Source organism: Brienomyrus brachyistius, chromosome 2, assembly GCF_023856365.1.
Source record: "Brienomyrus brachyistius isolate T26 chromosome 2, BBRACH_0.4, whole genome shotgun sequence".
NCBI classification, from domain to species: Eukaryota; Metazoa; Chordata; class Actinopteri; order Osteoglossiformes; family Mormyridae; genus Brienomyrus; species Brienomyrus brachyistius.
This window is the reverse complement of record NC_064534.1, coordinates 920,524-948,323: the sequence shown is the minus strand read 5'-3', so window position 1 is coordinate 948,323 and position 27,800 is coordinate 920,524. Positions and strand designations below refer to the sequence as shown.

Below are 27,800 nucleotides of genomic sequence, written 5' to 3'. Positions count from 1 at the left end.
GAAAACATGAACTATTTTTTATGAAAATGAAAAAGAATATTAGGTTGTTCAAAAAAATAGCAGTGTCTGCATTTTCATTTACAAATTGGAATATTTACAGTATAAACTGAAAATTAAATGAAGATTTAGCTTTTCCTTTAAGCACTGAAGTAATATTTAGTTGTATAACCATTATTTCTGATCACTGCTTTAAATCTGTGTGGCATGGAGTCAACTAACATTTGACACCTGCAAACAGAAATTGCAGCCCAAGGTGACTGGACTACATTCCACAAAATCTTCTGCATTCCTGGGTTTTGCATCAAAAACAGAATTTTTGAGGTCACTCCACAAATTCTCAATTGGATTGAGGTCCGAGGATTGGGCTGGCCACTTCATGACATCAGTCTTTTTGGTCTGCGACCAGGATGTTGCCCACTTGCTGGTGTGTTTGGGGTTGTTGTCCTGCTGAAACACCCACTTTAACGGCATGTCTTCCTCAGCATAAGGCAACTTGACCTCTTCCAGTATTTTTAGGTACTGAAACTGGTCCATGGTGCCTGTTATGCGATAAACGGGCCCCACTCCAAAGTATGAGAAACATCCCCAAACCATTATGCTTGTACCTCCATGTGTTACGGTCTTCACAGTGTACTGTGGTTTGTATTCAGTGTTTGGGGGTCGTCTCACACACTGTGTGCAGCCTTTAGACCCAATAAGAACAAGCTTGCTCTCATCTGTCCATAGAATATTGCAGCACTTCTCTTTAGGCCAGTCACTGTATTCTTTGGCAAACTGTAACCTTTTCAATATGTGTTTTTGTCAGCAGTGGTACTTTATGAGGGTTTCTTGCAAATAGTTTGCCTTCACATAGGCGTCTCCTGATTGTTGAAGTACTCACAGGTAAATGGAGACCCTCCTCGGAGCTGATCATTGGATGCTTCTCTGCCATTCTGGTTATTCTATGATCTAGGCGGATGGTTGTATTCCTTTTTCTACCACGTGTTTCGGGTTTTCTTTCCCATTTCAAAGCATTTGAGATCTTTTTAGCTGAGCAGCCAATTATTTGCTGCACTTCTTTGTATGTCTTCCCCTCTGCAATAAACTTCTTGATCAAAGTTCTTTCTCCCTCAGTGCAATGTCTGGAACAACCCATATTACTCACTGAGCAAGGGCTAAAACCAGCAGGTACAACATCTGCTGCCTTCCTTCCTTAAATAAGGGTCATAACTGACACCCATTTCTTCACAGATTGAACGGCCTCCCTAACTGATCTCCACACTGCTATTAATTTGAACACACCCCTTTCATTAAATGAGTCAATTACCCCCAATTATCAGCATGCATGTCATGTCTGTTAGGTCTGTTAGTTGGCCATTACTCTGCTACACCTAGTCATGAATTTGTTCCCATGTCGCATCATCATTTCTGCCAAAATCAATACTTAAACACATTAGTATGTTAGACTGCTATTATTTTGCACATAACTGTATTTATTGTTACCATCTGCACTTGTCGATATGTCTCTGGCCTTCTCAGTTTGTCCCATGTCTTGCTATCTGTCTTTTTTTGTATAGAATGTCTATAATTCTGTAATTGGAGGCTACGCAGACCAGTGAGCGAGAAACAGCATTTCGGTTCCCATGTATGTCCTGCACATATAATGTGAATTGAAAATAAAATATCTTTGACTTTCACTTTGATGCCACCTGGCTGAGGTGGATGGATGGCCATTTCTGGAGGGTGGGACTGGACCATGTGTCATGTGGTGGGTGCGGCAACGTGCTGCATCAGCACATGCTCCCCAACCTGACCTGACCACACAATGCATTCGACTCAGGTGTGCCTTGACCTGGACTGGCGAACACTCGGCAGCTGCCTCAGTGCTGAACTCCTAGCCCCCCTGGGTAACAAGCCACTTTCAGTCTGTGTTCCATTAGTACCCAGATGTCAGTAGGTGTCGCAGGACTGAGGCGGAGCAGCTCCCCTTCCAGAGTTCTTGTGTTCATTTTGTTTGCCTACATACTGTTCTTTCTCTTGTGAACAAAGCGGGGATTCTTTTCCCTTTTTGTCCCAGACGTCGCTGACATGTTCTAAGCCCTGACTCACTGCAGTTCTTACTCTGCTGTCATGCTGGCTGACTACCAGTTGCAACCCTCATAACATGAAATGACATGAATAGCTTCCCGGGACAAAAATAAATCCCTCAGTCCAGTCCTCTTCCCTAGTCTCCCCCAGCTACATCACACATCCTCACACAGTGACACACAAACCTTCAAACTAGTGTGGAGAAAGAACTTACATTTTCTGCCCATTTTGCTGTCTCACAGCTATTTCTCATGCAGGGCAGTGTTATGTAGGGTTAGGGTTAGGGTTAGGGTTAGGTAGTATTGCTATTGAAATGACTTCCTAGGCAGCTGTAGACAGATAAGCACTTCAGGGTATGAGTTCAGTCCCTGAACCACTAATCTTTTAGATTCACATTTTCATGCTACATGAATTCCTCAGTTCCTAAGGGAAGGAATTTCCCATGTGTTCCAGTGATTGACGATGACTGTGGACCAGCTGTACTCCACCAACCTTGGTTAACATGGGCTAATGGTGGCTGACTCTGGCTTGTGGTACATTCTTCAGGGGACAGCGAATGGGTGAATGACACCCGTGTAGCCAGCACACAGCAAAGACCTTACACTGCTCTGTTTAGGACAATAGGTACAAGCGTTAGTCTGGGAAGGATGCGCATGATCAGCTCCAATAATCGGCACTGTGTGTTAATATCAGCACACAAAGAATGTGCAGGCGGATGGCGTCTTAAACAAAATGCGCTATGAATGAAACGATAGGTAGAGAGGTAGAGAGACAGAAAGGAACAGAGCCTCCCCAGACTGGGAGCTCATCTTGGCGTCCTGGCAGTTCCTGTACACTTCAAAGAGCCGTGATAAAAATGGCATGCCCACTGGGAATTCTTCTAAATTATTCAATTTCTTCCCACAGCCTCAAAACGACACTTCAGAAGAAGCTATTCAATGACACAGTGGACCTGTCTGGGATCCCGCTGTCCACCAGGGACGTCCACCGAGTGGCGTATTACCTTCAGAATAATGGTGATGCGGTGGCTTCAGTGGACCTGAGCTTCACCGAGCTCCATGATGAGAACCTGCGTCTCCTGCTGCCATACCTGGGTGCTCTGCCCAAGCTGGCCACACTGGCGCTCAATGGCAACCGACTCACCTTCGCCATTGTCAAGGACCTCTCAGAGGCCATGAAGGACCCCAAGAGATTCTCCAGCCTAGCCTGGATCGACCTGGGTAACAATGTGGACATCTTCACTATGCCGCAGCCACTGCTGGTAGCACTGCGTCGGCGATGCAGCCTGAAGAGCAGCCTACCCACCATCTATGAGTACACGGAAGGGCAACCCTATTGCTATCACATGGAGACCTCTATCGAGGAGGCCAGCCACTGTGAAGAGGAGGAGGAGGATGAGGAAGATGAGGGTGAGGAGGAGGAACTTGAGGACAAGCTAGAGCTGGAACCCTGGGGCATTGGCCAGAAGAAGGTGTCCCAGAACTTCTCACTGCACTATTGCGAGAGGTGATTCCCTAACTAGCAGTACCTCCCAGACGCTGGGCCTGACTTCAGTACCAAAGGCCTTCCCTTTGTTTCTGTCACCATGACAACAGGCCCCTCCTTTCCTCAAACCACCACAAATTTCCACACCAGGAGTCCAGTACTTATATTGGCAAGTGTGAGCTGTACATGCAGAGGATATCCCATCTTCGGGGTTCCCCATTAGCCAGATACCGCACCTCTGGAAATCCCAACTCTAAGAGTGTGCTGAGCCCTACGCCTGCCACTGACTTACTCTGGTGATCGATGGTGTTCCTAGTAACCAGCTAGGATTTCAACAGGAGCAGGGTGGGAAGAAATTCTGTGTGTTTCTTGGAAGAGCGCCCACCTTACTCGAAGAAGGATGGGATCCCGAGTGGATCCAGAGGTCCTCAACTAGAGCATCTTGGAGATGAGAAGACCGAGCGGTCCACATGGCGCTCGCTGTACCTGCCACTGGTACTGAAGCCATAGATTGGACAGTGTTTTTGTCAAACATTCGCTTGTGAATTACTGTGCATTGTTTGTGGTGAAGAGAATGATGGCACAACCAAACGGAACTTTCATATTGTCTGGATTCAGTTTGTTGAACTGGGACAAACTGCAACTTTGGTGATTTAGTTAACTTGACTAACGCTGAAATATTTATTGTGTTTTTTTTTTTATTGGTATTTTCAATATTTATCTGAATGTGTTGAACCTAATATTGAATGGCCTGGAAGCCGTAATTTAAGGGCACATGTTTAACAATGTAATAAATAGTTTGTTAGATCCTCATATTCCATTGTGTATTTACAGGAAGGATGTTTGCATAATTAACAAAAATTAACTGATGATAAAGTGGAGAGAGATCAAATTTGGCTGTTGATCATAATGGTAGCAAGTCACATATTCACCTGTACAGGTCATAATACTATGGGCCTAAGGAGAAAAACTATCCTCTCTGTTAAACAAAGAAATCTCCAAGAAAAGCGATTTTGCAGTCTGCACCACAGAGATCAGCTCCTGATTGGATGAGAGCATCCCATTAGAAGATCCATTAACAGTGAGATCGCTGGGCTTCCAGTGATTGCCTTCCAGTGATTGGGGCTTCGGCAGACATTGCAGAGAAGTTCTTACAGAGAGAGCACTGTTTTTATGACAACGTGACTGAGGTCCTCAGAGACTCAATAACCCCAGTGTCCAAGGCAGGGCCAGAAAGAGCATCGAAGATCTCCTGTCCAAGCCAGACCTCTGACCAAACTGGACTGCTATCCAAAACAGACCAAAATGTTGACAAAACCACGTGCTGGAAAGAGGGTTGCAGCAAAGGATTTTCCGTTTCTTGGTTCAGCTGTGTAAATCTTAGAGACTTGGTTGCCATCATTGTAGCTGATTACCAAGCCACCAAAACTCCTCCTTACTGTCACAACGTATGTAGCATCATACCAATGTCTTGTACGAACAAAAGGATCAATGGATGTCAATCCTGGCTTCTAACTTCATCCTATTGGGTATAACAGTGTGCTGAAACATGTCAGTGGCTACCTGTCAGCTTAAAACTGTCTGCTTCTTTGTTCAGCAAAATGACACGTCAGTGGAGTGACTTGACTATTAAATATCCTCGAATGGAGCCATGAAGCCGACCTGGCTGGCAGAGTGGGGGGGTTGGAGGAGCAGTCGGACTGGCAGCTGTAAAGCTCCCCGTGCACCAACACCTCCCATACATTTTCAGGAGTAAGTGTGCAAGCAAGCCGTGAAAGCTGTCCTGGTGCATATCTGTCCTTTTAGTATCGTTAGTATTTTAATTTTCAATCAGATTACATTTACAAGTCGAAAAATACAAATGCTTCTTACCCTGCTGTATGCTTTACTCACCCGTCGAAACCACCAAAGTGAGTGTCTTACATTGAAGAACTGCATCAGTTATGTGACTTTTGGAAGCAGCAATGTAAGTGATTTCACTTGTATGATCTTGTATTACGGTCAAATCTTCAGTCCTGTCATGTGGTGCTATGTCCTGTGTGTGTGCGTGTGTGTGTGTGTGCGTGTGTGTGTTTCTATCTTTGATCAGAGCTTCGATGGCACCTCGTGTAAAATGGTGTTGCGTCGTCCGGGGTCACATCTGCCATCTGTGTGCATCAGTAAAATCAGCCAAGCACCTTGTTGCTATGCACAGCGCTGATGTGCTAGAACATTGCGTGATTTCGTTGTCTGGGCCTTTTGAGGTGTTACAAACTAAGCCTCCCTTCTGCTGCTACAGTAAGCTAACTTTTTCCAAGAAAACACAAACAAAATCTCAAAATATTACAACGCATGGCAATGTATGTAGAGGACAAAGTTCTAAATGCACACATCACAGATGTGAAACCCTTTGCTTACATTCTCATTAAATGTCCTGTTACAGATTAGTTGGCTGTAAACTGAAGGTTGTTCTTTCTGGAAACAAATCAAGCTGCAGATGAACATACAGCAGCACAGTCTGCCTGAACTGGGCCGAGAGTCAGGGCCTTTTGGACACATCTCACTCCCCGTAAATCTGCACATCGGCTAGGCGCTTCCACACACACCCGGTGCACTGCAAATCCAAATGGTGTTTCACAGGTTATTCAATAATAAAGAAAGTGAATCACTACCTTGGTGTTTTTTGTTTTTCTTTGGCCGTTATATTAAAAAAAAGAAAGAATAGGAAAACAAATACGAGAGCTGAGAGAGTCTGCAGAGCGACCTGTAAGTATGAGAGCAGCTTGCACTTCCTGCAATACATTATGTTGTGGGGGTGGACAGTCAGGGAGTGACTGATGAGCCCCCAGTGCTCTGTGCAGGATGGAAGGAAGCCCAGCTCCCCCCCCCCCCCCCCCCCCCCCACCTTGGCGGTGAACTGGGTTGGGTAGCAAACAGCTGACATCAGTTCCAGGGAAAGCCAAGATAATTCTGCATGAGACATGATTGTATGCAGTAATGTGCTGCATATATGCATCGTATTTACTTGCTTGCATGTATAGTTAAGGCATGTGATACACGGTGTATATTTTGGTATCTAGGACTGAATTATTCCATGAGGGGGGAGACATCTGAGGTGAACACACTCCAAACAGACAAGGGCTCGCATTTCGAGGCATCTAGCTTGGATTCTTTATTCATGGGCATCTCAATGGCAGGAGGCATCCACCAACAGCAGGAATGGAAGGACACCGTTTAGTGCATGTGTGACTGGTATCACTGGGGAACCCGCCAACCAGCTCAGAGGAAACGAAAATATAAAGCTGATTCTGAAGAACATCACCATTTGTGGGGATATACGGTCCATCAAACTGAGGAATTCACACCATTCTACACAATGGTACAACTACACCCTTCTCCAGATCCTTATATGTCAAGGTCTCTGATGGCAATGCCATGATGACATTGATTAGCTCTCTTTAGCTCAGGAACCAGCCATTCTGTAGCCCGCAAGCAGACCAGTGAGGTCCACCTTTAGGTGTCATAACTTGTTATACCTACTGCTCTTTTTATAGCCCAAATTAGTCCTAGTTCATGTGTATGTCTGTGTTTGTCAGTCAGTCCATCCTTCCATCTGGGCAGCGTGTCTCTCCTTTGCTGCTGGATGGTCTGTTGGTATCTCTGCATTCCTGCCAGTCTCTGCCCACCCTTTCCGCAGTAATGCCTAGGTCACTGCAGCATAATGGGGGCATAGTGCAGGTCACCTACGCACCCCCCCCCCCCGTCCCCCGCACCCCCACACTGCCACAGCCCTCAGGGTTCCCATGGGAAGAGATGGAAATGTGGCATTTGCGTCAGGTGCCAGAGAAAAGGACCAGAGGATAATGTCAGCAGTGGCTGGGCTGCCAGACTCCACCCGTCAAGCAGCAGGTGACTGGGGGGGGCACAGCAGAAGCCAGCTTTCATCCAGTTCACAGCACTATTCACCTGAAACACTAGTTAAAGACAATTGGACGTTTCAACCTTGTTGAAGTAAAAAAAAAATTACCTCATGCAATAGTTATGCTCTTCAAGTGTCACTTCATCAGATTATACATAATATATAATTTGTATACAGATATACAAATCAAAAGTCTAAATGCTGTTTATCTGTATTAGCGTCATGGTGCTTTATTAACGGAAAAGCATCTCTTCACGGTTCGAGTCGGGTATGGCTCTGGTTCTTGGTGGGGAGAAGCACCATCGGAGCCCCCCAGGTATGACTAACAGGCCAGTGCTGCTGCACAGTCATGCCTAAAGCATCCAGTTATGCTTCTTAGAATCCATGGGCTCCAGGTTGCACAGACAACCAGGGCATCTTCCATGACCACTGGCTCTTCTAGACAGTCAAACGTCAAAGCCTCGCACCACAAGCTTCCCTAAAAATTTGAAATGGGGGGCTTTTGTCCTGCAGAACGTGCAGCCAGGCAGTAAACAGATGGTGGGAGGATTCTGGGCCCCACACTCTGCTGTACTCTACGGGGGAGGCGCTATACTCTACGGGGGAGGCGCTGTACACTACGGGGGAGGCGCTGTACTCCACGGAGGAGGCGCTGTACACTATGGGGGAGGCGCTGTACTCCATGGGGGAGGCGCTGTACTCCACGGGGGAAGCGCTGTACTCCACGGGGGAAGTGCTGTACTCTACGGGGGAGGTGCTGTACTCCATGGGGGAGGCGCTGTACTCTACAGGGGAGGCGCTGTACTCCATGGGGGAGGCGCTGTACTCCATGGGGGAGGCGCTGTACTCCACGGGGGAGGCGCTGTACTCCATGGGGGAGGCGCTGTACTCTACAGGGGAGACGCTGTACTTCATGGGGGAGGCGCTATACTTCATTGGGGAGGCGCTATACTCCATGGGGGAGGCGCTGTACTCCACGGGGGAGGCGCTGTACTCCACGGGGGAGGCGCTGTACTCTACAGTGGAGGGCACTGAGTGGGCTGCAGTCTGAGAGAGGCACAATGTCGCTCATCCATGAGACGAAATGGTAGCCTATTGATCCTAGAAGAAAATTAATTACAGAAACAGAACCTGCTAATGTCCCCAGATTCACTTTGCAGTTCCAGAACAATTCTATTCCACTCATAATTCTTGGTAGCTCATGTGTGAGATGAAGCTTGCAAACAAAAAGAGCAGTAAATACGTCGCATGTATAAGCTACTCAGAAGCTGTCCTGTCAGGAGTATCTCTCTATTTCAGCTACATTTCTGTCATTTTCCATGCACTTATATTTTGTGGTTCCTTCATAGGCTTTCCCAGATTCCATAGGCGAAGCACTGCAGTTCTCTCTGTTAAAGAATTGCACCATCTAGTGGTTGTAGAGAAAAGTGAGAGCCTATGGAAATGGACTGTTGTGTGTGCTCTTTGCTATGTGTTCACCTTAAAGGACAGATACACAAAACCAACCCATGTCTCACAGAGAATATAAAATTCTCCAGACTCATCTGTTTATCGTGCACCAAAGTACACCAAAATAAACCCTATCTTCCACTTCACAAGATGAACAGAACCAGGATTGCCAAGTGAATGTGCAGGCTCTGGTCTAGGATGGCTGCAGATTCACAGAGCCAGAACCGACCAACTTCTGCACTCACTCAACCATCAAGATATCCCAAGATATGCATACAATGAAAGACAGCAACGTGTGACCACAAAACAACTGTGTAGAAGCTTAAGCATTCCAGGGCTGACTGAAGAACGAAAACAACCAAAATCAACCTATACATGGGTTCCCTGCCCTCTGCCTAACACTCCCCAGGGCCCACAGTGGAGCAGTAGTACAGAGGATGAGTGGATCAAAACCAAAATGCTTTTCAATTTTCTATGAAATGGATAAAGAAGACTTTTCTTTGCCTGCAGTGCAGGAGCAAATGTGATGGACTGTCATCCTGTCCCTAGAGTTCGCTGCTCTGTGCTGCCTGGGATGGGAACCTGATCCCCATCCATGTCACTGTATAATCAGCTGTAAGATGGACAGATAGACCATCAGGTTCTGTGAATCCAAATGCTTGAGATGGAACTTGGTGTGGGGTGTGTGAGATGAAATACAATAACAGCAAGCAATTCACATCTTGGTGAACAAGGCATAACCGCGTCTGTAAAATGTGCTTTTTTGGCCTCCAACATGCTGCTATTTTCTCAGACAGTCTGCATGACACCAGCGGTGTGTGTAGCTGTTAGAAAACCAACCTCCATCAATACTGTCTTATGTTTGGCAAAGCATGGATTGTGCAGTCAAATAACTCTGATATAAATAAAAGACAGAATGAAATTCTCTCCGTTGGTCCACAGCCCCGATAAAGTCTCTCAAAATACATCGTGTTTCATCTCAGCAACATCAAACAACCAAACGGTGCCATACAACTTTTGAAAACTCAGTTACTGGCACATGACACCAAATCATAATTTTTTCACAGCAGATAACATCAGTGCCTCCTGAACCATAACTCACAGATTTCCTCATACCTCATAATACTGTCAACAAAGTTGTTGTTCCAGTCAAGCTGCACTACCGTATTTGATGAATTACCATGAGATCAGTATGTAACTAAGACTTAATTTGTGGCTAATTAATACATAAGTAATAGTATAATACTATATTTCTGTCAGTTCAAGTAAAGTGTTAAGTAAATTATGTGAGTTTTAAGAATAAAATAGAATATAGGCAATATATGATTTTTGTCCACAAAAAATTACACACCTTAAAAAAGTAAGTTTTTAAACCGGAGTATTCTTCGCAGCCTACCTGCTCAATGACACATATTCTAAACCTTATGCCAACAATAACTAAAACCAAGCTCCTAGGAATCTTTTATATATAAATTTTCCAGACTCATGCACTTGTCTGGGTATTTTTGATCCTGACATACCATCAACATTCGAGGGCGCGTTGTCTATGGTCTCATCATTATACCCGTTCATGAAAAAACAAGCCGAAAATGTTTTGACAGGTGGAACCGTCTGTCATGGACCAGGGCGGATTTGGGGTGACGGCGTGGCATGGTGCAGGCTGGGAAGGAGTAACAAAACTAACACAGGGCAGGTGACACTAATTAACAAGGGTTGGGAAAACAGGCCACAGATGAAATTAATAATTAAATCAAGGGACTGGGAGGGGAAAACTAAGACACTAGCAGAAAGAAGGAAACAGAATCTAACATGAGGGAATAAGCAGAGGTGGAGATTTCAGGTCCAGAAAGTACAAATCTAGACCAGGATTTTGTTTTAACCAATCAGTTGAGCATAAAGAGTCACAGTCACAGAGGACTCAGTTTGTTGGTTAAAACAAAATCCTGGACTGGATTTGTACTCTCTGGACCTGAAATCTCCACCTCTGTGAACAAGAAGGACAGTTAAAACACAAAACAAGAAACCAAAACAGAAAACAAACCACAAAATCACAGTTACTAGAAAATCTGATGAAACCAATGAAACACTAGGGAACAAAATACACAAAATTACAAAACCCATCAGAGGTGGAATTTGAAGACGCAACAAAAGGACTCGCAGGCAGCCGCCAGGGAGCAGGGGAAAACACAAAGGGTGACAGGAGGGATAGGATGGCTAGCGACACCTGCTGGCCAAACAGGGAAGGGACACGAAAGACTGGGAACAACAGGAGCTGCCCCTGACACCTTCACGCATCCAGAAGGCGGTCGACTGATCTTACAATTACAAGAAACATTGCATACTTTCGTTTGGTCAACCCTGCAACGGCAAAGAAAGTTACAGTCCCGGATATTAATTAGCGGTACTTAAAATACGCCCCACCTAGAGCAATGATGAACTTTGTCACAAAGATAGTCATTGTGTATCTGAAATGTCGCAGCGCTACGTAGGTTCTGGAAAGTGTAATCTGTGGATAAAGCTTGAACCAGCATCAATACTGTAGAGATCCATTCCTTTATCAGCGGCTGTTGTCAGCCGCAGACGCGGCTCGCGAAGCTGGTTATACATGTTGCACAGAGCTGCGTCATGAGGGACAGAAAAGTCGGCCAAAGTCCCCCTTACACAGCCTGACCTGAAAAATACCAATCATTTCAACAGGGATCCCTGTTGCAGATATTAAGTTTATTACTTAACACGTCATTTGGCTGCAGTCGTGTGCACCAGTTCAGTCAATTTTCACAGTAGATCCAGATTCCCCCCCCCCCCCCGAATGACTTCAAGGTCCCCCTCATACTGCAAATCTCACGGGCATGGAGAACAAGATGAAGGTGCCCATATCATGCACATTAAACAACAAAATCATGGCCTGCTTCTTTCATACGTCTAAATTTTATGTATCCAATCTCATTATGGTGCACGAAGCATTTGGTACCTAAACAATTTTGAAATGTAATATTTTGTAATGTTTGTAGTGCAACTATGTCGTGAGGCGTGTATTTAATGAATAAAACATGCTTGTGCAATTTGTTGACTAATGTGGTGCATGATGGGTACTATGGAGGCCAGTTAAGATTCATTATCCGCAGCTGCTGTAACTTTTATTTTAAGTTTTATATTGAAAACCACAAATAAAATTAACAGCACTATAGACTTTAAACATTAAAATGACAATAATGTCGCCAGCAAAATGAAACAAAAAGGAAAACTTCACCATCATCGTAAAACAAACACCGTTTATTCCGCTATCATTGACTCTGGTTTGTTCCTGCCTCTATACTTCAGTCCAAAAACTGGATATTCTAATACAGTAGAATCCACTTATAGCGATCACGTCTGTCTAGGTGAATCTGTTCACTATAAGTGGAAGATAATTATAACCGATTTTTTAATGTTTCAGGCAGATTTCCATCTAATTTACATTTGTATATTTATTACAAGAATATAGACATTGTGGACAGCATCCATATTTACCGAATTTTATTGACTCTCTCAAAACACAGTAAAGCTGTTTAAAACGGTTTTCAAATTACGGTACTGTACAAATCAAATCACTGCATTGTATAACTCAAATACACTGTAATACAGTACTGTACGAATCAAATCACTGAACTACAGTATATAACTCAAATACGCTATAATACAGTACTGTATATAAAATGTAGCTTATTGTAGTTTCACTGCTTGTTTTTGTTTATCATAAGCTTTGATGAGTCTACATTTGTCATTGATCATGTGTTCTGTGCAGGCAGCATTAGCCTCAGGTAGCCTAGCAGACACAGATGAGTTACCACAAGACAAAGTAGAGCGATCAAAGTAAAGTTAAAAAAAGAATTACCTTAATATGTTTAATTTTTCCATATGTTGTCATGTATAGAAAACCCCAAAATGAACACTGCGAGTGGACTACTTTACTACTATACGTGAATTATTTAAACAGTATTCTTACAGGAACGATTCTGTCCCAAGCTTTTTGATCCATATAAGCGGTTGATTGCTATAACCGTGATCACTATAAGTGGTTTCCCCTCTAAAATAACACACAGCCCAAAATTACGACCTTATTCTCTGTGTGGCCGTAATACTGCGCCGTAGGAAAATCCATACAGATAAAGAAAATAAACTGGATTCAGTTTACATCATTGACAACCTATTATTGACAAGCTATTACCAAGTTAGTCAGATGCACCATAACATTCTCCCCCATTCCGAATTCCCTACATCATACATTGAGCTAAAAGTTAGCTTACCTTGCATTTGATATAAAGTAGAGTCACGAAGATAACTCGTATGACTAGATGTACATGTGTTGCTCCCCTTTGCAGATATTTTCTTTCTGCGTGTTTTGCAGACAGGGTGGACATCTTCGATCAGTTTACCTTCTGCAGTCCTATAAATGTCCAAACAGCTCCACGCCTCTCACCTTGTCCTCCGGATGGCTGAACATTTTCCTGAGCGCTGTCACCGCCTTCCGCAATGTTTTCCACACATAAGAACCCGAGTTGTACGCAGCTGCAGCTGCCCTTCGCAAAGCCCGCCACTCTCGTAAATCCCGTGAAACTGATAAATAGCATGATTCTTTGTTCTATGCGCATGGGTCAACTCCACTGGAAGGGACCTGAGAGGAGAGACACATGTCTAGTGGGAGGAACAATGGGGGAGGGCTTTATAACAAGGGCTCTGTTATCATCTGATACCCTAACCCAACCCTCATTATAAATCCCTCCAAGCCCTTGTGATAAACCCCTTCTACTCAACATTGCCCCTCCCACTCGACGCTTGGCTCCCGACTACAGCAATATAAATGCTTACCTGAGAGCGGGAGAGCCTGGGACGGCTAGCTGCAGCCATATATTATTAAAATACACACCTGCTTCTGGAAGATTATTGCGAATTTTGGTTAATGCTGTACAGTATGTAATGGGCGAGATGGCGGTGTCCGTATGACAGATCACAGTAACAGCTCAGGAGGAGGAAAAATTGTAAATAGCCCCTGTTTATGTCATTGTTAATACTGTGGCCTGTACTACGAAGCGGGTTACTGGCTTATAGGGTTAACTAAGGTACCACAGTTTAAATGGACTTTGTATTCTTTCACTTACATTTTGGCCAGACTACCTTAAATCCGAAAAGTTACCCCAATAAGCCAGTAACCCGCTTCGGCGTACAGGCCACTAGTTGTGTTCCTGACTGCAGTGGGTGCCCTTGTCTTACGTGAACCCTGCCTAGTCCTCGTGTGACTAGTTATAAACTAGTGATGGACAAACGACGCTTCATTAACCATTTGTTGCATTTTCTGACCCCGGTAGATAGCGCTACTGGTTTACTTTGGGGTTTGCGTTGAGCATTTGTATGAACATAGAGCACCATCTAGTGGGGATCGAGAATAAATCAAATGATTCATGAGGCTTCATTTGGCCATGACCGTTTGTGCCATAGTCAGACCTCCCTGTGTTACGCATCTGCGATGCTGGTTTGATATGTTAGTTCTTTTAAGGGTTTCATAAAAGGGCCTGTTCTCTTAAAAACAAGTCTCTTATTTTCTTGCCTTTGCTGCATTACCTTGGTCTGCCACACGTTACGTTTTTTCAAAGCACGATAATCAACCACAGTGTTAGCGGTGATTAAAATCTGAAATGGTGACACTAATGGTCAGAAAATTTACCGTTTCATCCCTGCTCCAGACTTGCATATGATCACCGTCAATAAGTACAAAGCAGAACAGAAATTCACTTTGGCATGAAGGTCCAAGCTGATAGTGTCATTCCTTTTTGTGGTCTAAACCAGTAGGAATTATTGTTAGAATGGGTGTTAAGGTACGTCTTCCATGTCTATTTTCACATGAGGAAAACCGGTAATTTTTCAGTGTGCTTGAGGAAGACATTTGCAAAAATAAATAAGCACAAGGCTTTACTCTGTATCACTACATGTCAGGTGACCACAGATGTGCCTCAACTGTTGACCTACAGAAGCACACAATCCACTCAGCAGCCAGAACAGAGCTAGACACTGGCTTCAGCATGCAGGTCATCACCACCGGCCTCGTCGTCCTCCATGTTTCTAAGAAACGTCCTTTTCAGACATGATACAAAAAGCCACTGTATAGATGCTGCTGATTTTTATTATTTTAACAGAATGGGCTGTTTTGGACTCATTCGCCTGACCTCCAAAACAAACAAATGATCTTAACCACTTGAGTTTAATTACTTTAAATACAAAAATAGAGGCATATGGCTCACCCCCCCATTTAAAATATCTTCCCTCACCCCTGATCAGAGAGCACTCTGTGTAATCCCGGAGGTGATGAGAGGACATAAGGAAGGCGAGGTTCGGGATCGGCAGCCACAGCCGTGCCCACCCGCACGTCCAATGCCGAGCGCCGCTCGCTCCATCGCTGCGCAGCCTCGATCAGAGACGTGTGACCGGCTGCGTCCCACCTCCCTGGAGCTCCTGGTCCAGCATGCGAAAGAGCATCGCACATTTGTTGCGCTGTGGGTGGTGGCCCAGCAAGTGATGCAGCCTGGCCTGCAGATAGTGCACTTCCCGCAGGCGCTCCCTGCAGCCCAAGCGGGAGAAGTAAGAGGCAGTCTCATCCAGCGTGTGGACCGCCAGCTCCAGGGCTGGGGAGGGAACAAAGTCACAGAGCGTGATGTGAGGGACACGCATGAACCCCCACCCCAAGCTCACATCATGCAGTGAACCTGGTCCTCAGACCCCCCCACACGCTCCATGTTTCTGATCGTCCCCCTCCCTGCCAGACAGCCCACGTTTTTTCTGGGAGGGGGGTCACTCAGGACCAGATTCAGAAACTCTGATGCCTGTAGAATCACAATACAGCTACTAAACAACACAGTGACTCACAAATATCGACAATGTGCATGGGAATGAGGAGCTGGGATGTGAGAGACCGTCCCCAAAGTACAGAGAACTCAAACACGTGCCCGTAACAGCCCAATCTGCAGCGGCCCGATCTGGGATTTTACCAGCGTGGCGGTCGCCCCCCCCATCAGCCACCGCCATCTGGCACTTGGCCACCAGCAGCAAGGCGCGGCCCTTGTCCAGGAGGGAGCCGTGGGCCAGGACGGCCTCCATGGCCTCCTGCAGGATGTTGAGAGCCTGTTCCGGGACACCTAGCATCAGCTGTAGCCCACCCCGTGCCGGAATCCGGGGGGGGGGGAGAAGAGGGAGGGGGAGAGAGAGAGAGAGAGACGTCAGAGGAAGCTTCATGCTCTTGGATTTTTGCCCTGAAACCAACTAATCACATTTGTGTGTCCCGCTTTTTGGCCAAAGTGACATACAAGTAAGGGATCCCACACGTTCTGGGAAACCTGAATTTTTTAAATGCACTTTTCAGTCATGGAAAAGTCTTTAAAAAAAATGGAGAAAAATGGCCATATGTCCTGGAAAATAAATGAGTTGTCCTGTGTCTTGACATGCATAATAGAAAATTCTAGAATTCTAGAATTCTGTAGCTGGTTGGAACTACCTTAAGCCTTCTGTTAAATCCTGAAAAATGCATGTGGGGCAGATAAAACATCAGAAGCGCTCAGATGTCAAGCAGTCAGCTGGTCGCAAGTGCAGCTAGGGCTTCCAATGACAATAAGGGCTCAATGCTGCAGCCACAGCGACTGGCAGATCCGTGAGAGATGCCATCTCTCTGTCCCTGCACACTGCTCTGGGATACTTAGAAAAGAAGGGACAACTATGTCAGGATGCTGTTCATCGACTGCGGCTGAGCGTATGGCGGAACAACTACAACAACAACAACCTTTCCCTGAACGTCACCAAAATGAAGGAGACCGAACACATTGACTCCATTTTTCATCAAACAGAACAGCGTCAGGTTCCTGGACGTCCAGATCGAACTCCCTCTCATGATCTCCGAACACCAGCAGCCTCCCCAGGAAGGCCTGAGGAGGCTAAAGATTGAGAAGTAAAACGCAGATTATGGACTGTTTGGACAGCCTCAAAAGTAATTGGAGCAGGTCTTCCACAGTCCAAGCCGATCTACCACTCCTGCTGCCAGAAGAGAGTGGAATCCTTCATCAGGGATGCGAGCCAGACAGTTCACACCCTCTTCTCACTCCTACTGGTGCATTCCCACAAACACCCCCCACTTTAAGAACAGCTTCTATCTCAGAGTCTTCAGACCGCAACACCAATGACTGACATGTATCAGTGTCTTGGGAGTATTTCCATTGTTAGAACTCCACCTGCATTTTATCCTTATTTACCCTTCCATACTTTGGTTCATCTGCCCTATTGCTCATGGAACATTTTACGTTAATGTAGCAGGAGTGTCTACTCAGGCCAGGGAACTTGGACCCCCAGTAATCGGTGCCTGCTGCTATATTTATCATCTTTGTTACTCATTCCTGTATTGCGCCATCTTGTCCTGCTCAGTCTTGTACAGCGTCGCAGTTTGTCCCGGTCTCCCCCAAGCACCTGTCGCCTCCACTGCAATAGCAGGCCAGTACTTTTACTGTGATTCTTGGAACATGTGACAAAAAAGGCGCGTGAATCTAAGACGGGACGAGTGCAAAAATACTGGACTAAATAGTGATGGAAACATCTTGGAGAACACAGTGACCCACTGACACCAGAGCAGAGGACTGCGTCCTCACTGCCACACCTCACTCAGCTGGGCTGCCGTGTGCTACATCACTGTCCAGCTCCAACTGTCCAGTTCCACTGCAGCAAGGACACCTTCCTGGTAAATCACTCCATAGATTAACAGCAAAATTCCCAGTTTTAGCGAGGACATGACTCAGCCACCAAACGGCAATGCACAGAATCGTCATTCTGAGAGAGGTCCCATTTTCTAAAAAAAAAAAAAAAAACAAAAAAAAAAAAACATTTCACCCACCACGGACGTCAGGTGAGTCTTACTGGTTTAAGGATGATGGGAGCTCACCTGGGAGAAGGCCAGGTGCAGGATGGTCTCAGAGGCCAGCGCCTGTAGGTGGTGCTGTCGTGCCAGAGCCAGTGCCCGCAACAAGAGGGGCAACGCGGTGGTGAAGCTGGAAGATTCCCAGTGCAGCTCGGCTGTGGTCAGCATCACCCTGAGGCAGAGGCGGAAAGGGGGGGGGTGCAGGATAATCCTCATTATGAGTGTTTGCTTGTTTCTAGCTTAGCATGCTAATACTCTGTGGTCAGCGTGCGGCCGTCCGGCCCGCCTCACAGCCCTGCTCACCGGATGGCCATCTCGGTGCTCCGGCCGTCCTCGGAGAGCGCCTGCAGCCGCTGTAGCACGCCGTACGCCTCGCCGCTCCGGTTCTGTGCCTTCAGCACCAGGGCCTTCCTGGGGAGCGCGCATCAGCCGTCAGCATGCAAGGGGGCGTGACCCCATGACCAAACTATGTCCCATCTGAGTAAACCCGTGACCAATTTAAACCACACCCTACTGGTTACTTTATCGATCTCATTGGGTTAAACTGAGCAGTGATCGACAGCGATTCTGTCCGCTGTGGGCTGTGCAGCCTCGTGAATTCCGTCCTTATAGAAACACTCTTCACCTTTTACGAGCTGCTGCGACTCACAGGCCTGCCTGAGCTACGTTCAGTCGCGCTTATATCTCTGATCGCCGTGTGTGTTCCCTTATAATCATGCCAACGTATCACACGGTTAAAATGGCGGCTTCCGGGAGCCCCCACCTGTACAGCCCCTCCGTCTCACTGAGGGCGGATATGGCGGTCATGTGGGCCTCGGCCTGGTGGTACTTCCCGTCATTCATGGCTCGCTCAAACTGGATCTTCAGATCACACAGCATCCACAGCTGGGGATGCATGTCGGGGGGGAGGGGGGTGAGTGGGGGCCCTGTACACGCATGGATAGACCACAGCCTCTTTCTTTAATAAATTAATCAGTCTAACCTTTCAGCCTACGGATGGCATTTAATAACCTGCAGTCAATGTCGTCACAGAAATAAACTAGCAGAAGTACAGACTGAACCTTTACCATTTATTTATTATTCCTGACTGTACTGACACTTCACTGCCGGTCCCTCATAAATCAGTGCAGGACGTCTAAGTCACACTAAGTCAATGCCAGTCTGTACATAAAGGCAAAAGGCAGAAAAGCTAGTGGGAGGTGCAGAGCGCCCAGCAGCCCAAGCCGCCCAGCAGCCCAAGCCGCCCAGCAGCCCAAGCCGCCCAGCAGCCCAAGCCGCCCAGCAGCCCAAGCCGCCGGCTAACATGCTAACAGGACTGCAGCCATGCGTCAGTGGAGACAGGCATGAGGACGACGGCGGTGCCAACCTACCTTGGCATGCTGTGTGTGGGGGGGGAACTGCTGCTTCAGGTGTGTCAGGATCTCAGATGCAGCACCAAAGAGACCCTGAAGAAGGGAGGGCTAGATTAATGACGGGGAAGACAAGAGACGCAGCACAAACAAAACAAACTGCGCCTGTCTCATCCTGAGAATGAGGCTCTTCGCGTGTGACAGCTGTTAGGTAAGGGGGTGGCGTGCGGGGGGGGCGGCGTGCAGGCGGGGGAGGGAGGGGGGGCGGCTGACCTGCTGGGCGTGCAGCTCGGCCAGGTGGCACAGCACCACGGCAAAGGGCTCCGTGTTGTTCTGCTGCACGCCGTAGTTGACCTGCTCCAGGCTGTTCATGTTGAGGAGAAGCTGCGCCTGCTGCTGCGCCATGGTGCTGCAGGATGGGCCACCAGCAGGGGGCGCACAGGTTACTGAGTGACATACAGCAGGGAGGCACAGAGAACTCACCCCGTGCTCGAATAAGAACTATAGGGGTCGGCCGGGTTGAGAGGCGCTAACCTCTTGCCATACATCCTCCATAAGGACGTGGTCTGCGCCAGACTGATGTCGATTAGCTCTGATAGGCTGTGTTTCCAGTGCAAAATGTCTGTGTCCTTCAGCGCATCCATCAGCTTGTTGGCAGTCTTTCCCCCTGTTGCCCCCTGCTGGACGAGGGACTGAATGCCCAGGGAGGCCAAGTACTGAGATAAGAACAGGAGGAAGGAGAACCTTAGCATGCTGCAGCGAGTCATCAGGGAGGCGGCGCCCGGCTCGGGGCCGGACCCAGGCAGCATGTCGCTACACCGTACCGGCAGACAGAAGTGGGCGGCCATCTTTACAGAGTCCTCCGTCAGCACCGAGCTGTCTGAGCCCTTCATGTGCTCCAGCGTGTAGAGCCAGCTCTGGAACACAGAGGCATGCAGATGAATCAGCCTGAGGGTACAGGGCGCCTCAGCCTTTGTGGACATGCACTTACCAGGCAGTGCTGCAGGCATACGTGGTCGCTGGACTCCTGCGCGATGCGGATAGCCTCCTGCAGCGCCAGCTCCGCCTGCTGGCTACAGGGAGAATGCGGCCTCAGCGATGGCACTGCAGGTAATGCGTAATGCTTCCCTGCCGCACATATGGCTGCGGCGCCCCCTGGACACTCACTAGTGCGCGAAGCGGCAGTGCAGCGCAGCCAGGTTGAGGGCGGCGTAGCGGAGGCTGCGGCCGTAACCCTCGTCCCCATTGCTCTTGCCGTCGCTGCCGGTGAGGATGAGCCGGTCGAAGTAGTGCAGCAGGCTGTGGGTGGAGGTGTAGATGTCCTGCACACGCATGCTGTTCAGGTAGGTGACATAGTGCTGCAGGGAACAGGGACACTCTGGGTTGAGGGGCAGCCGGGCCCTTGGGGGCCAAGGGATTAGAGCAGAACCGTCTCAATCCTTCATCCTCAGGAATAAGATCAATAAGTATCATCTTTCAATCTAGAAGCAAATTGGCATGAATAATATATGTGATTAAATGGATTTATTACTACTTAAAAGCCAGGAGGTCAAGGGAGCAGGACGAAGCCGGTCACAAGCTGAGTAACCGGCTAACCCTTAAAGTCAAACCCTAAAGGCTAAACCCTCTGCTGTGCGAGTTGATGACTAATAATGGATGCCTATAAATAGTGCAAAAATAAAATTACAGTGGAGCAGCTACATGAAGAGCCTACAGAGCACACAGGAGGACCTGCTGGGTAATGTCAGCGGCTGCCTAGCGATGTTTTCAATGAGCCTTACATGACCTTGCTGTAGTGTTCAACATCAGGGCCTCCTTATCATACCTTAACCGCCATATTTCAGGCTTGCGACGCAAACGAAGTGGTGCGGTTCCTTACCGCTTCAGCAAAGTCCGGGTTGAACTTGAGCATGTTGTTGAGCTCCTCCTGCAGGGCGGCAGCCTTCAGGGCTTTGTTCTCGTCAGTCTTCAGGAGGTACGCCTAAGGAGGACAGTGTTACTACACGGGAACTCCCACACGGACGAAGGGCTCTGTTCTCGTCAGTCTTCAGGAGGTACGACTAAGGAGGACAGTGTTACTACACGGGAACTCCCACACGGACGAAGGGCTCTGTTCTCGTCAGTCTTCAGGAGGTATGACTAAGGAGGACAGTGTTACTACACGGGAACTCCCACACGGACGAAGGGCTTTGTTCTCGTCAGTCTTCAGGAGGTACGCCTAAGGAGGACAGTGTTACTACACGGGAACTCCCACACGGACGAAGGCTCTGTTCTCGTCAGTCTTCAGGAGGTACGACTAAGGAGGACAGTGTTACTACACGGGAACTCCCACACGGACGAAGGGCTTTGTTCTCGTCAGTCTTCAGGAGGTACGACTAAGGAGGACAGTGTTACTACACGGGAACTCCCACACGGACGAAGGCTCTGTTCTCGTCAGTCTTCAGGAGGTACGCCTAAGGAGGACAGTGTTACTACACGGGAACTCCCACACGGACGAAGGCTCTGTTCTCGTCAGTCTTCAGGAGGTACGCCTAAGGAAGACAGTGTTACTACACGGGAACTCCCACACGGACGAAGGGCTCTGTTCTCGTCAGTCTTCAGGAGGTATGACTAAGGAGGACAGTGTTACTACACGGGAACTCCCACACGGACGAAGGGCTTTGTTCTCGTCAGTCTTCAGGAGGTACGCCTAAGGAGGACAGTGTTACTACACGGGAACTCCCACACGGACGAAGGCTCTGTTCTCGTCAGTCTTCAGGAGGTACGCCTAAGGAGGACAGTGTTACTACACGGGAACTCCCACACGGACGAAGGGCTCTGTTCTCGTCAGTCTTCAGGAGGTATGACTAAGGAGGACAGTGTTACTACACGGGAACTCCCCCACGGACGAAGGGCTCTGTTCTCGTCAGTCTTCAGGAGGTACGCCTAAGGAGGACAGTGTTACTACACGGGAACTCCCACACGGACGAAGGCTCTGTTCTCGTCAGTCTTCAGGAGGTACGCCTAAGGAGAACAGTGTTACTACACGGGAACTCCCACACGGACGAAGGGCTTTGTTCTCGTCAGTCTTCAGGAGGTACGACTAAGGAGGACAGTGTTACTACACGAGAACTGCCACACAGACGAAGGCTCTGTTCTCGTCAGTCTTCAGGAGGTACGCCTAAGGAGGACAGTGTTACTACACGGGAACTCCCACACGGACGAAGGCTCTGTTCTCGTCAGTCTTCAGGAGGTACGACTAAGGAGGACAGTGTTACTACACGGGAACTCCCACACGGACGAAGGGCTCTGTTCTCGTCAGTCTTCAGGAGGTACGCCTAAGGAGGACAGTGTTACTACACGGGAACTCCCACACGGACGAAGGGCTCTGTTCTCGTCAGTCTTCAGGAGGTACGCCTAAGGAGAACAGTGTTACTACACGGGAACTCCCACACGGACGAAGGGCTCTGTTCTCGTCAGTCTTCAGGAGGTACGCCTAAGGAGGACAGTGTTACTACACGGGAACTCCCACACGGACGAAGGGCTCTGTTCTCGTCAGTCTTCAGGAGGTACGCCTAAGGAGGACAGTGTTACTACACGGGAACTCCCACACGGACGAAGGGCTCTGTTCTCGTCAGTCTTCAGGAGGTACGCCTAAGGAGAACAGTGTTACTACACGGGAACTCCCACACGGACGAAGGCTCTGTTCTCGTCAGTCTTCAGGAGGTACGCCTAAGGAGGACAGTGTTACTACACGGGAACTCCCACACGGACGAAGGCTCTGTTCTCGTCAGTCTTCAGGAGGTACGCCTAAGGAGGACAGTGTTACTACACGGGAACTCCCACACGGACGAAGGCTCTGTTCTCGTCAGTCTTCAGGAGGTACGCCTAAGGAGGACAGTGTTACTACACGGGAACTCCCACACGGACGAAGGGCTCTGTTCTCGTCAGTCTTCAGGAGGTACGCCTAAGGAGAACAGTGTTACTACACGGGAACTCCCACACGGACGAAGGCTCTGTTCTCGTCAGTCTTCAGGAGGTACGCCTAAGGAGGACAGTGTTACTACACGGGAACTCCCACACGGACGAAGGCTCTGTTCTCGTCAGTCTTCAGGAGGGACGACTAAGGAGGACAGTGTTACTACACGGGAACTCCCACACGGACGAAGGGCTCTGTTCTCGTCAGTCTTCAGGAGGTACGACTAAGGAGGACAGTGTTACTACACGGGAACTCCCACACGGACGAAGGGCTCTGTTCTCGTCAGTCTTCAGGAGGTACGACTAAGGAGGACAGTGTTACTACACGGGAACTCCCACACGGACGAAGGGCTCTGTTCTCGTCAGTCTTCAGGAGGTACGCCTAAGGAGGACAGTGTTACTACACGGGAACCCCCCCACGGACGAAGGCTCTGTCAGTCACTCACCTGGCGTACCAGGAAGTACTCAGCCTGCTTCTGGGACAGCGGGCACCTCCTCTGCGACTCGTCACTGTGAAGAATCAATGGCGGGTCATAGTGGTACGGAACTCAATGGGCCACGTAGGAGCCGGCTGGCTGGGGGGGGGGGCCTACATGAGCTCCGCCTCCTGCATTGGGCCCGTGTCCAGGTCCTCCTTCTCTGCCTTTGCCCCCGCGGCATCCTCAGTGCCAGTCAGCTCCATCTCATTCAGGTCCATGTCGACATCAGCTGTGGCCCTCCAGGTGCCTCCCCCGGTCCCGGCCACATAGTAATGCTGCAGAGCGATGTAGAGCTTGTACACTTGGCTGAAGGAGAGCTTGTTGTAGGCCAACAGCATGTGTCTCATGAAGAGTCCTGGGAGGGGAGAAGCATCAGCCAGTGATCAGTGTGGGTCCCGGAGAGTGAGGGAGCTTAGGGGCCAAACCAGGCTGGGGAGGGGTCCCAGGGCCCAACCACTCCTATATTACAGCACATCTATAAACACGTCAACTGAAACGCAGAAATAGTTCACCTTGAAGCAAACATTCTATAAAGCACTGAAAAAGCTGATAAGGGGACACCGAGTGGCCAGGTTAGTGCAAAAAGCGGCAGCATGACACCTGCAAACCAACATCTGTGACAGGAAATTAAAACCTATGAAAAGCACAGGCAGCGAGCAGGTTCCGGCTCACCGACAACGCTGGTCTTGCTGGCCTCTGACTCCGACTCACTGAAGGGGTTCGGAAGGGTATCAAAGAAGGACTCCATATCCCTGAGGTTCCCAGCAACCATGTCACGCAACCTTCAAGGAGAGACGTGCCCATTAGAAAGCATCATCAATCTGAAGCAGAATGAAGACTTGGCTTAGAGCAGAGGGAAAGGCTGCCCCTCTCACAGGCAAACCAGCTTTGCTTATTCTGAGCATCTTCTTCCTTTGGATAATAGCTGATCATCTGTGGAATTCAACAAATGCAGGCAGGTAGGCAGGCAGATGGCCGAGTCCCTCTCATCCCTGAACCCTCACCACCAACCACGCAAGTACAGGTTGGAGCAGAGCGGCAGATACAAAGCAGGTTTCCAGTGGGGCTGCCCTGCTGTTTGCACAGGTCAGAACTGGCCTTCTCAAGTGTACAGAGATGTAGAGCAGAGGGTCCCAGGGCAGCATATCCCAGAGCCCAAGGCGTCTGCAGTCTGTCATTGCAGATATCACGCTTTGGGGGGTGGGGGGGGGGGGTTTGGGGTTACTACTTGTTTTTGGAACATAAAAAAAGAATAAGTTCTAAACTGCTTTCTTTTATTACAAAAACTTAAAAAGTATCATTTACTATAGAAAATTAAAACTGGTGAATTTCACAAAGCGCAGCACTCTGGGAGGGGGGAGGGGACTAAAATACGGGGGAGCAAGGGGCAGTGCAGGAATCACAGTGACACAAAGACGACTTTAACAGTGAGCCTGACAGAAGGAGAGCAGCAGGAGGGTGGCATGAATACTTGATTTTGAGCGTGGCAGCCATCTTCGGGGAGCACTCCTCCACCGTCTTCAGCAGCTGGCTGAGCGTCAGGTCAGGACCCTGCAGACAGACACGCCACGGGTGTGAAAATCCCAACTCAGGCATTATGTAGCTAACAGCCTTTGCATGTGACTCTCTGCTGTGGCAATGGAGCATGGCAGGGGCTCTGCAAACGAACAGTCATGACAGATACCTCGTCCAATCAGACCTCACGACCTGCTGCCTGTCCAATCACCGGTCATGATACTGATTGTCCAATTATAGCTCATGATACTGCCTGTCAGGAGACGCCATTACATGCATCCTAAATATCCCGTGTAAGCCGTAAATGTGAGGATGCAGGATGTACTCCTCGTAGGAGAAGCCAACCAAACTCAGATTCACACTAGCTCATTGCAGCGCCTGACCAGGTAATGGAAAATTGTCATCTCAGTCCTCTATGGAGCGCTTTTGTGCCAGCCGCTGTCAGCCTGTAAAACTCCTGCGCCTCCATCACTGCTGCATCTTCCCCGTTCCCAGCCAAAAGTGACACTGAACACCACTGAGCACTGTGACAACACTGCAATGCATTCATACATCTGTGTATTTATTTATTCGACAGCTTTATCAGGTCACGGATTTTCACATCTACACGCTCTGTACCTTTCTTCTGGCCCTGGGCGCTTTTCTTTCATCTCCTAATTGCACAAATGGATGTTTGGTATTGCTGCGGTTTGCACCGTAATATAACTGAGAAGAAACAGCATATAGTTTTGCATCAGCCCCGTGACGAAATACTGCAAACAACCAGAAACCGAAACAGGCAGGCAGTATGCGAGCACGAGGGTCAGACAGAAATCAAAACCACATTTTTGGAGACACTGCACCTACATCTATAAAATGTCCACACGGGCACCTCAATCTGCTGGAGTAGTGTACTATTAAGGAACATTTTAACGCACATCTCACATAAAGGAGTAAGGCAGAACCTAACCTGCTGCAGCGGCAGGATGAGTTTGTTGAGACGCCTCCTCTCGATGAGGGCCATGCGCTTGGACTTGACCATCTCGACCAGTAGCACCAGCACAGAGATCTTGTAGGGAGTCACCCAGTCCTTTATGCCGAAAACGTTAGCGTGGACCACCCCGTTCGTCATCATCGGGTTAAAGTATAAGCTTTCGTGGACGCTCGCCATAGTAAAAGAAAATCTGAAACGCAGAACCTTAATGCAGCCCTAGTTACAATCACGATAGAAATAACTCAACATGTAACACGATTACAGCCGCATCGCACCGCTTTTATGCAGGTCTCCAGATCTCCCTGCACAGCTCTTCACACCACAACAAAACACCAAAGAAACGAATTGCAATGCAATCCAGGTAGCAACAAACAAATGAGTGTTTTAGTAACTAACCGGCTTGGAAATAAAATAATGCTGCCGTTTTTTAAAAGCGCGGCACACGGCCTCCATTACAGGGAACTGAAAGCAGCGGGTCCGCCCCCCCGCCGGGTCACAGTGCGCGCTGCAGAGCCTCGAGCAGCCGATTGAGAAGCGCGCAGTCCCGCGAGACGCGAGTCCACCGAAGCTCTCCATGCTGCGAGTAACCAAACATTGATATCAAAGGGGAGAGCATGTGCGTTTGGTAGAGGATGGAGGGGCAGCTCTAAAAAAGCCTGTATATGCCGGGTGCTGGAGTGGAGTTTCCTCCTGATTGCTGAAACTGGCATCCTGCAAAAGCAAAGCTGTAGGGATGTGCTAACACAGTGTAAAGCAGCACCATTCAACTGGAGACGGCCCTCCAGTTGAATGGTGCTGCTTTACACTGTGTTAGCACATCCCTACAGCTTTGCTTTTGCAGGATGCTCTGTCAGTGAAGAGGGGATTGGTGTGGGAACATCTGTCCTTAATGAAGAAGTTTAAGTTGCTTGGGATCATGTTCAGAGTGAAGACAAAAGCGAACATGAGACTGACAGGCTCGGTTCAGTGGCTTCAGCTTTGTGGGTATTGAGGAGGTCTGCAGTGGTGAAGACAGATTTAAGCTAAAGTAAGATAAAACAAAAAAAAACAATGTGTTGAATATATCCAATTAAGTTTAACAATATATAGGAACTAATCGTTTAAATACTTTTTTAAACTATCCGATACATATATTATTTGATGCCAGCGATAGAACGCTAAGCCACGTGTCAGTCCGTGTAATTCTGTCATTTTCCTGTTTTTATATCAGGTGATGCATACAAGTGCTTTTTAAAAACGATTACATCACACGGTTGCCAGTCGTGGGAGTGGCGTAAGTGTTACAATACACGACAACATGACTCAACTGGATATCGTTTTCTGAAGGCATGACAGCACCAACTTACTGTCACAAAGGTAGCTACTTATTTATTTTTCAGTCTGCAGTTACGCTGCTCGCTCATGAGTTAATTGATTAAACAGCACCCAAATTCACTGACAAAAATTACGTCATCTGCACAATTATTTTCGTTTATTTATACACATATCATTATACAGAGAACATGTGCTGTTAGGTTGGCTCCAAAAAGCCCATCAAACAGGCAAAGAACCCCAGTCTACAATAATGAACTAATAAGGTACTGATATACCTAAGTCCCCTAAACACAAGTAGACTAGCATGTCAATTGCTAGTCACATGGCTCACTGGTATAACCTGGACTGCTCCTAGATCAAATTTCAAATGATAAATGTCACATCTACG

The 27,800-nt window shown here is 48.0% G+C and overlaps 2 protein-coding genes and 1 long non-coding RNA gene across 5 annotated transcripts in view; 2 read left to right on the top strand and 1 right to left on the bottom strand.

The window, feature by feature from the left end:
• lrrc75ba (leucine rich repeat containing 75Ba) overlaps positions 1 to 6,202 on the top strand; it is a 32,967-nt gene extending 26,765 nt beyond the window's left edge. The window contains exon 4 of the mRNA XM_049002382.1: positions 2,974 to 6,202. Within this exon, the coding sequence (XP_048858339.1) occupies positions 2,974 to 3,577 (604 nt within the window). The 3' untranslated portion in view covers positions 3,578 to 6,202. The remainder of the gene's footprint in view (positions 1 to 2,973) is intronic.
• Positions 6,203 to 15,038: 8,836 nt separating this feature from the next.
• On the bottom strand, positions 15,039 to 26,613 carry anapc5 (anaphase promoting complex subunit 5). 2 transcript variants are annotated; one of them, XM_049001291.1, is made up of 18 exons: positions 26,075 to 26,611; positions 25,744 to 25,830; positions 25,082 to 25,161; positions 24,283 to 24,392; positions 23,725 to 23,965; positions 23,578 to 23,641; positions 21,054 to 21,155; positions 20,342 to 20,532; positions 20,166 to 20,247; positions 19,999 to 20,091; positions 19,709 to 19,890; positions 19,448 to 19,583; positions 19,196 to 19,270; positions 18,589 to 18,710; positions 18,129 to 18,236; positions 17,850 to 17,997; positions 15,919 to 16,075; positions 15,039 to 15,555 (listed from the first exon to the last, which is right to left on the bottom strand). In XM_049001291.1, exons 1-18 carry the CDS (start codon positions 26,273 to 26,275, stop codon positions 15,344 to 15,346), a joined length of 2,391 nt encoding a protein of 796 aa, XP_048857248.1. In that variant the 5' UTR covers positions 26,276 to 26,611; the 3' UTR covers positions 15,039 to 15,343. The 2 variants fall into 2 exon arrangements, with proteins under 2 accessions (XP_048857248.1, XP_048857249.1); XM_049001292.1 differs by lacking the exon at positions 25,744 to 25,830 and having other exon boundaries at positions 26,075 to 26,613.
• Positions 21,162 to 23,374, top strand: LOC125724640 (uncharacterized). Of its 2 annotated transcripts, XR_007387232.1 has the most exons (5): positions 21,162 to 21,307; positions 21,936 to 22,014; positions 22,172 to 22,250; positions 22,565 to 22,643; positions 23,350 to 23,374. It is a non-coding gene; the product is annotated as an uncharacterized LOC125724640 (long non-coding RNA). The 2 variants fall into 2 exon arrangements; XR_007387233.1 differs by lacking the exons at positions 21,936 to 22,014; positions 22,172 to 22,250; positions 22,565 to 22,643; positions 23,350 to 23,374 and adding exons at positions 21,465 to 21,543; positions 21,622 to 21,687.
• Positions 26,614 to 27,800: the final 1,187 nt, after the last annotated feature.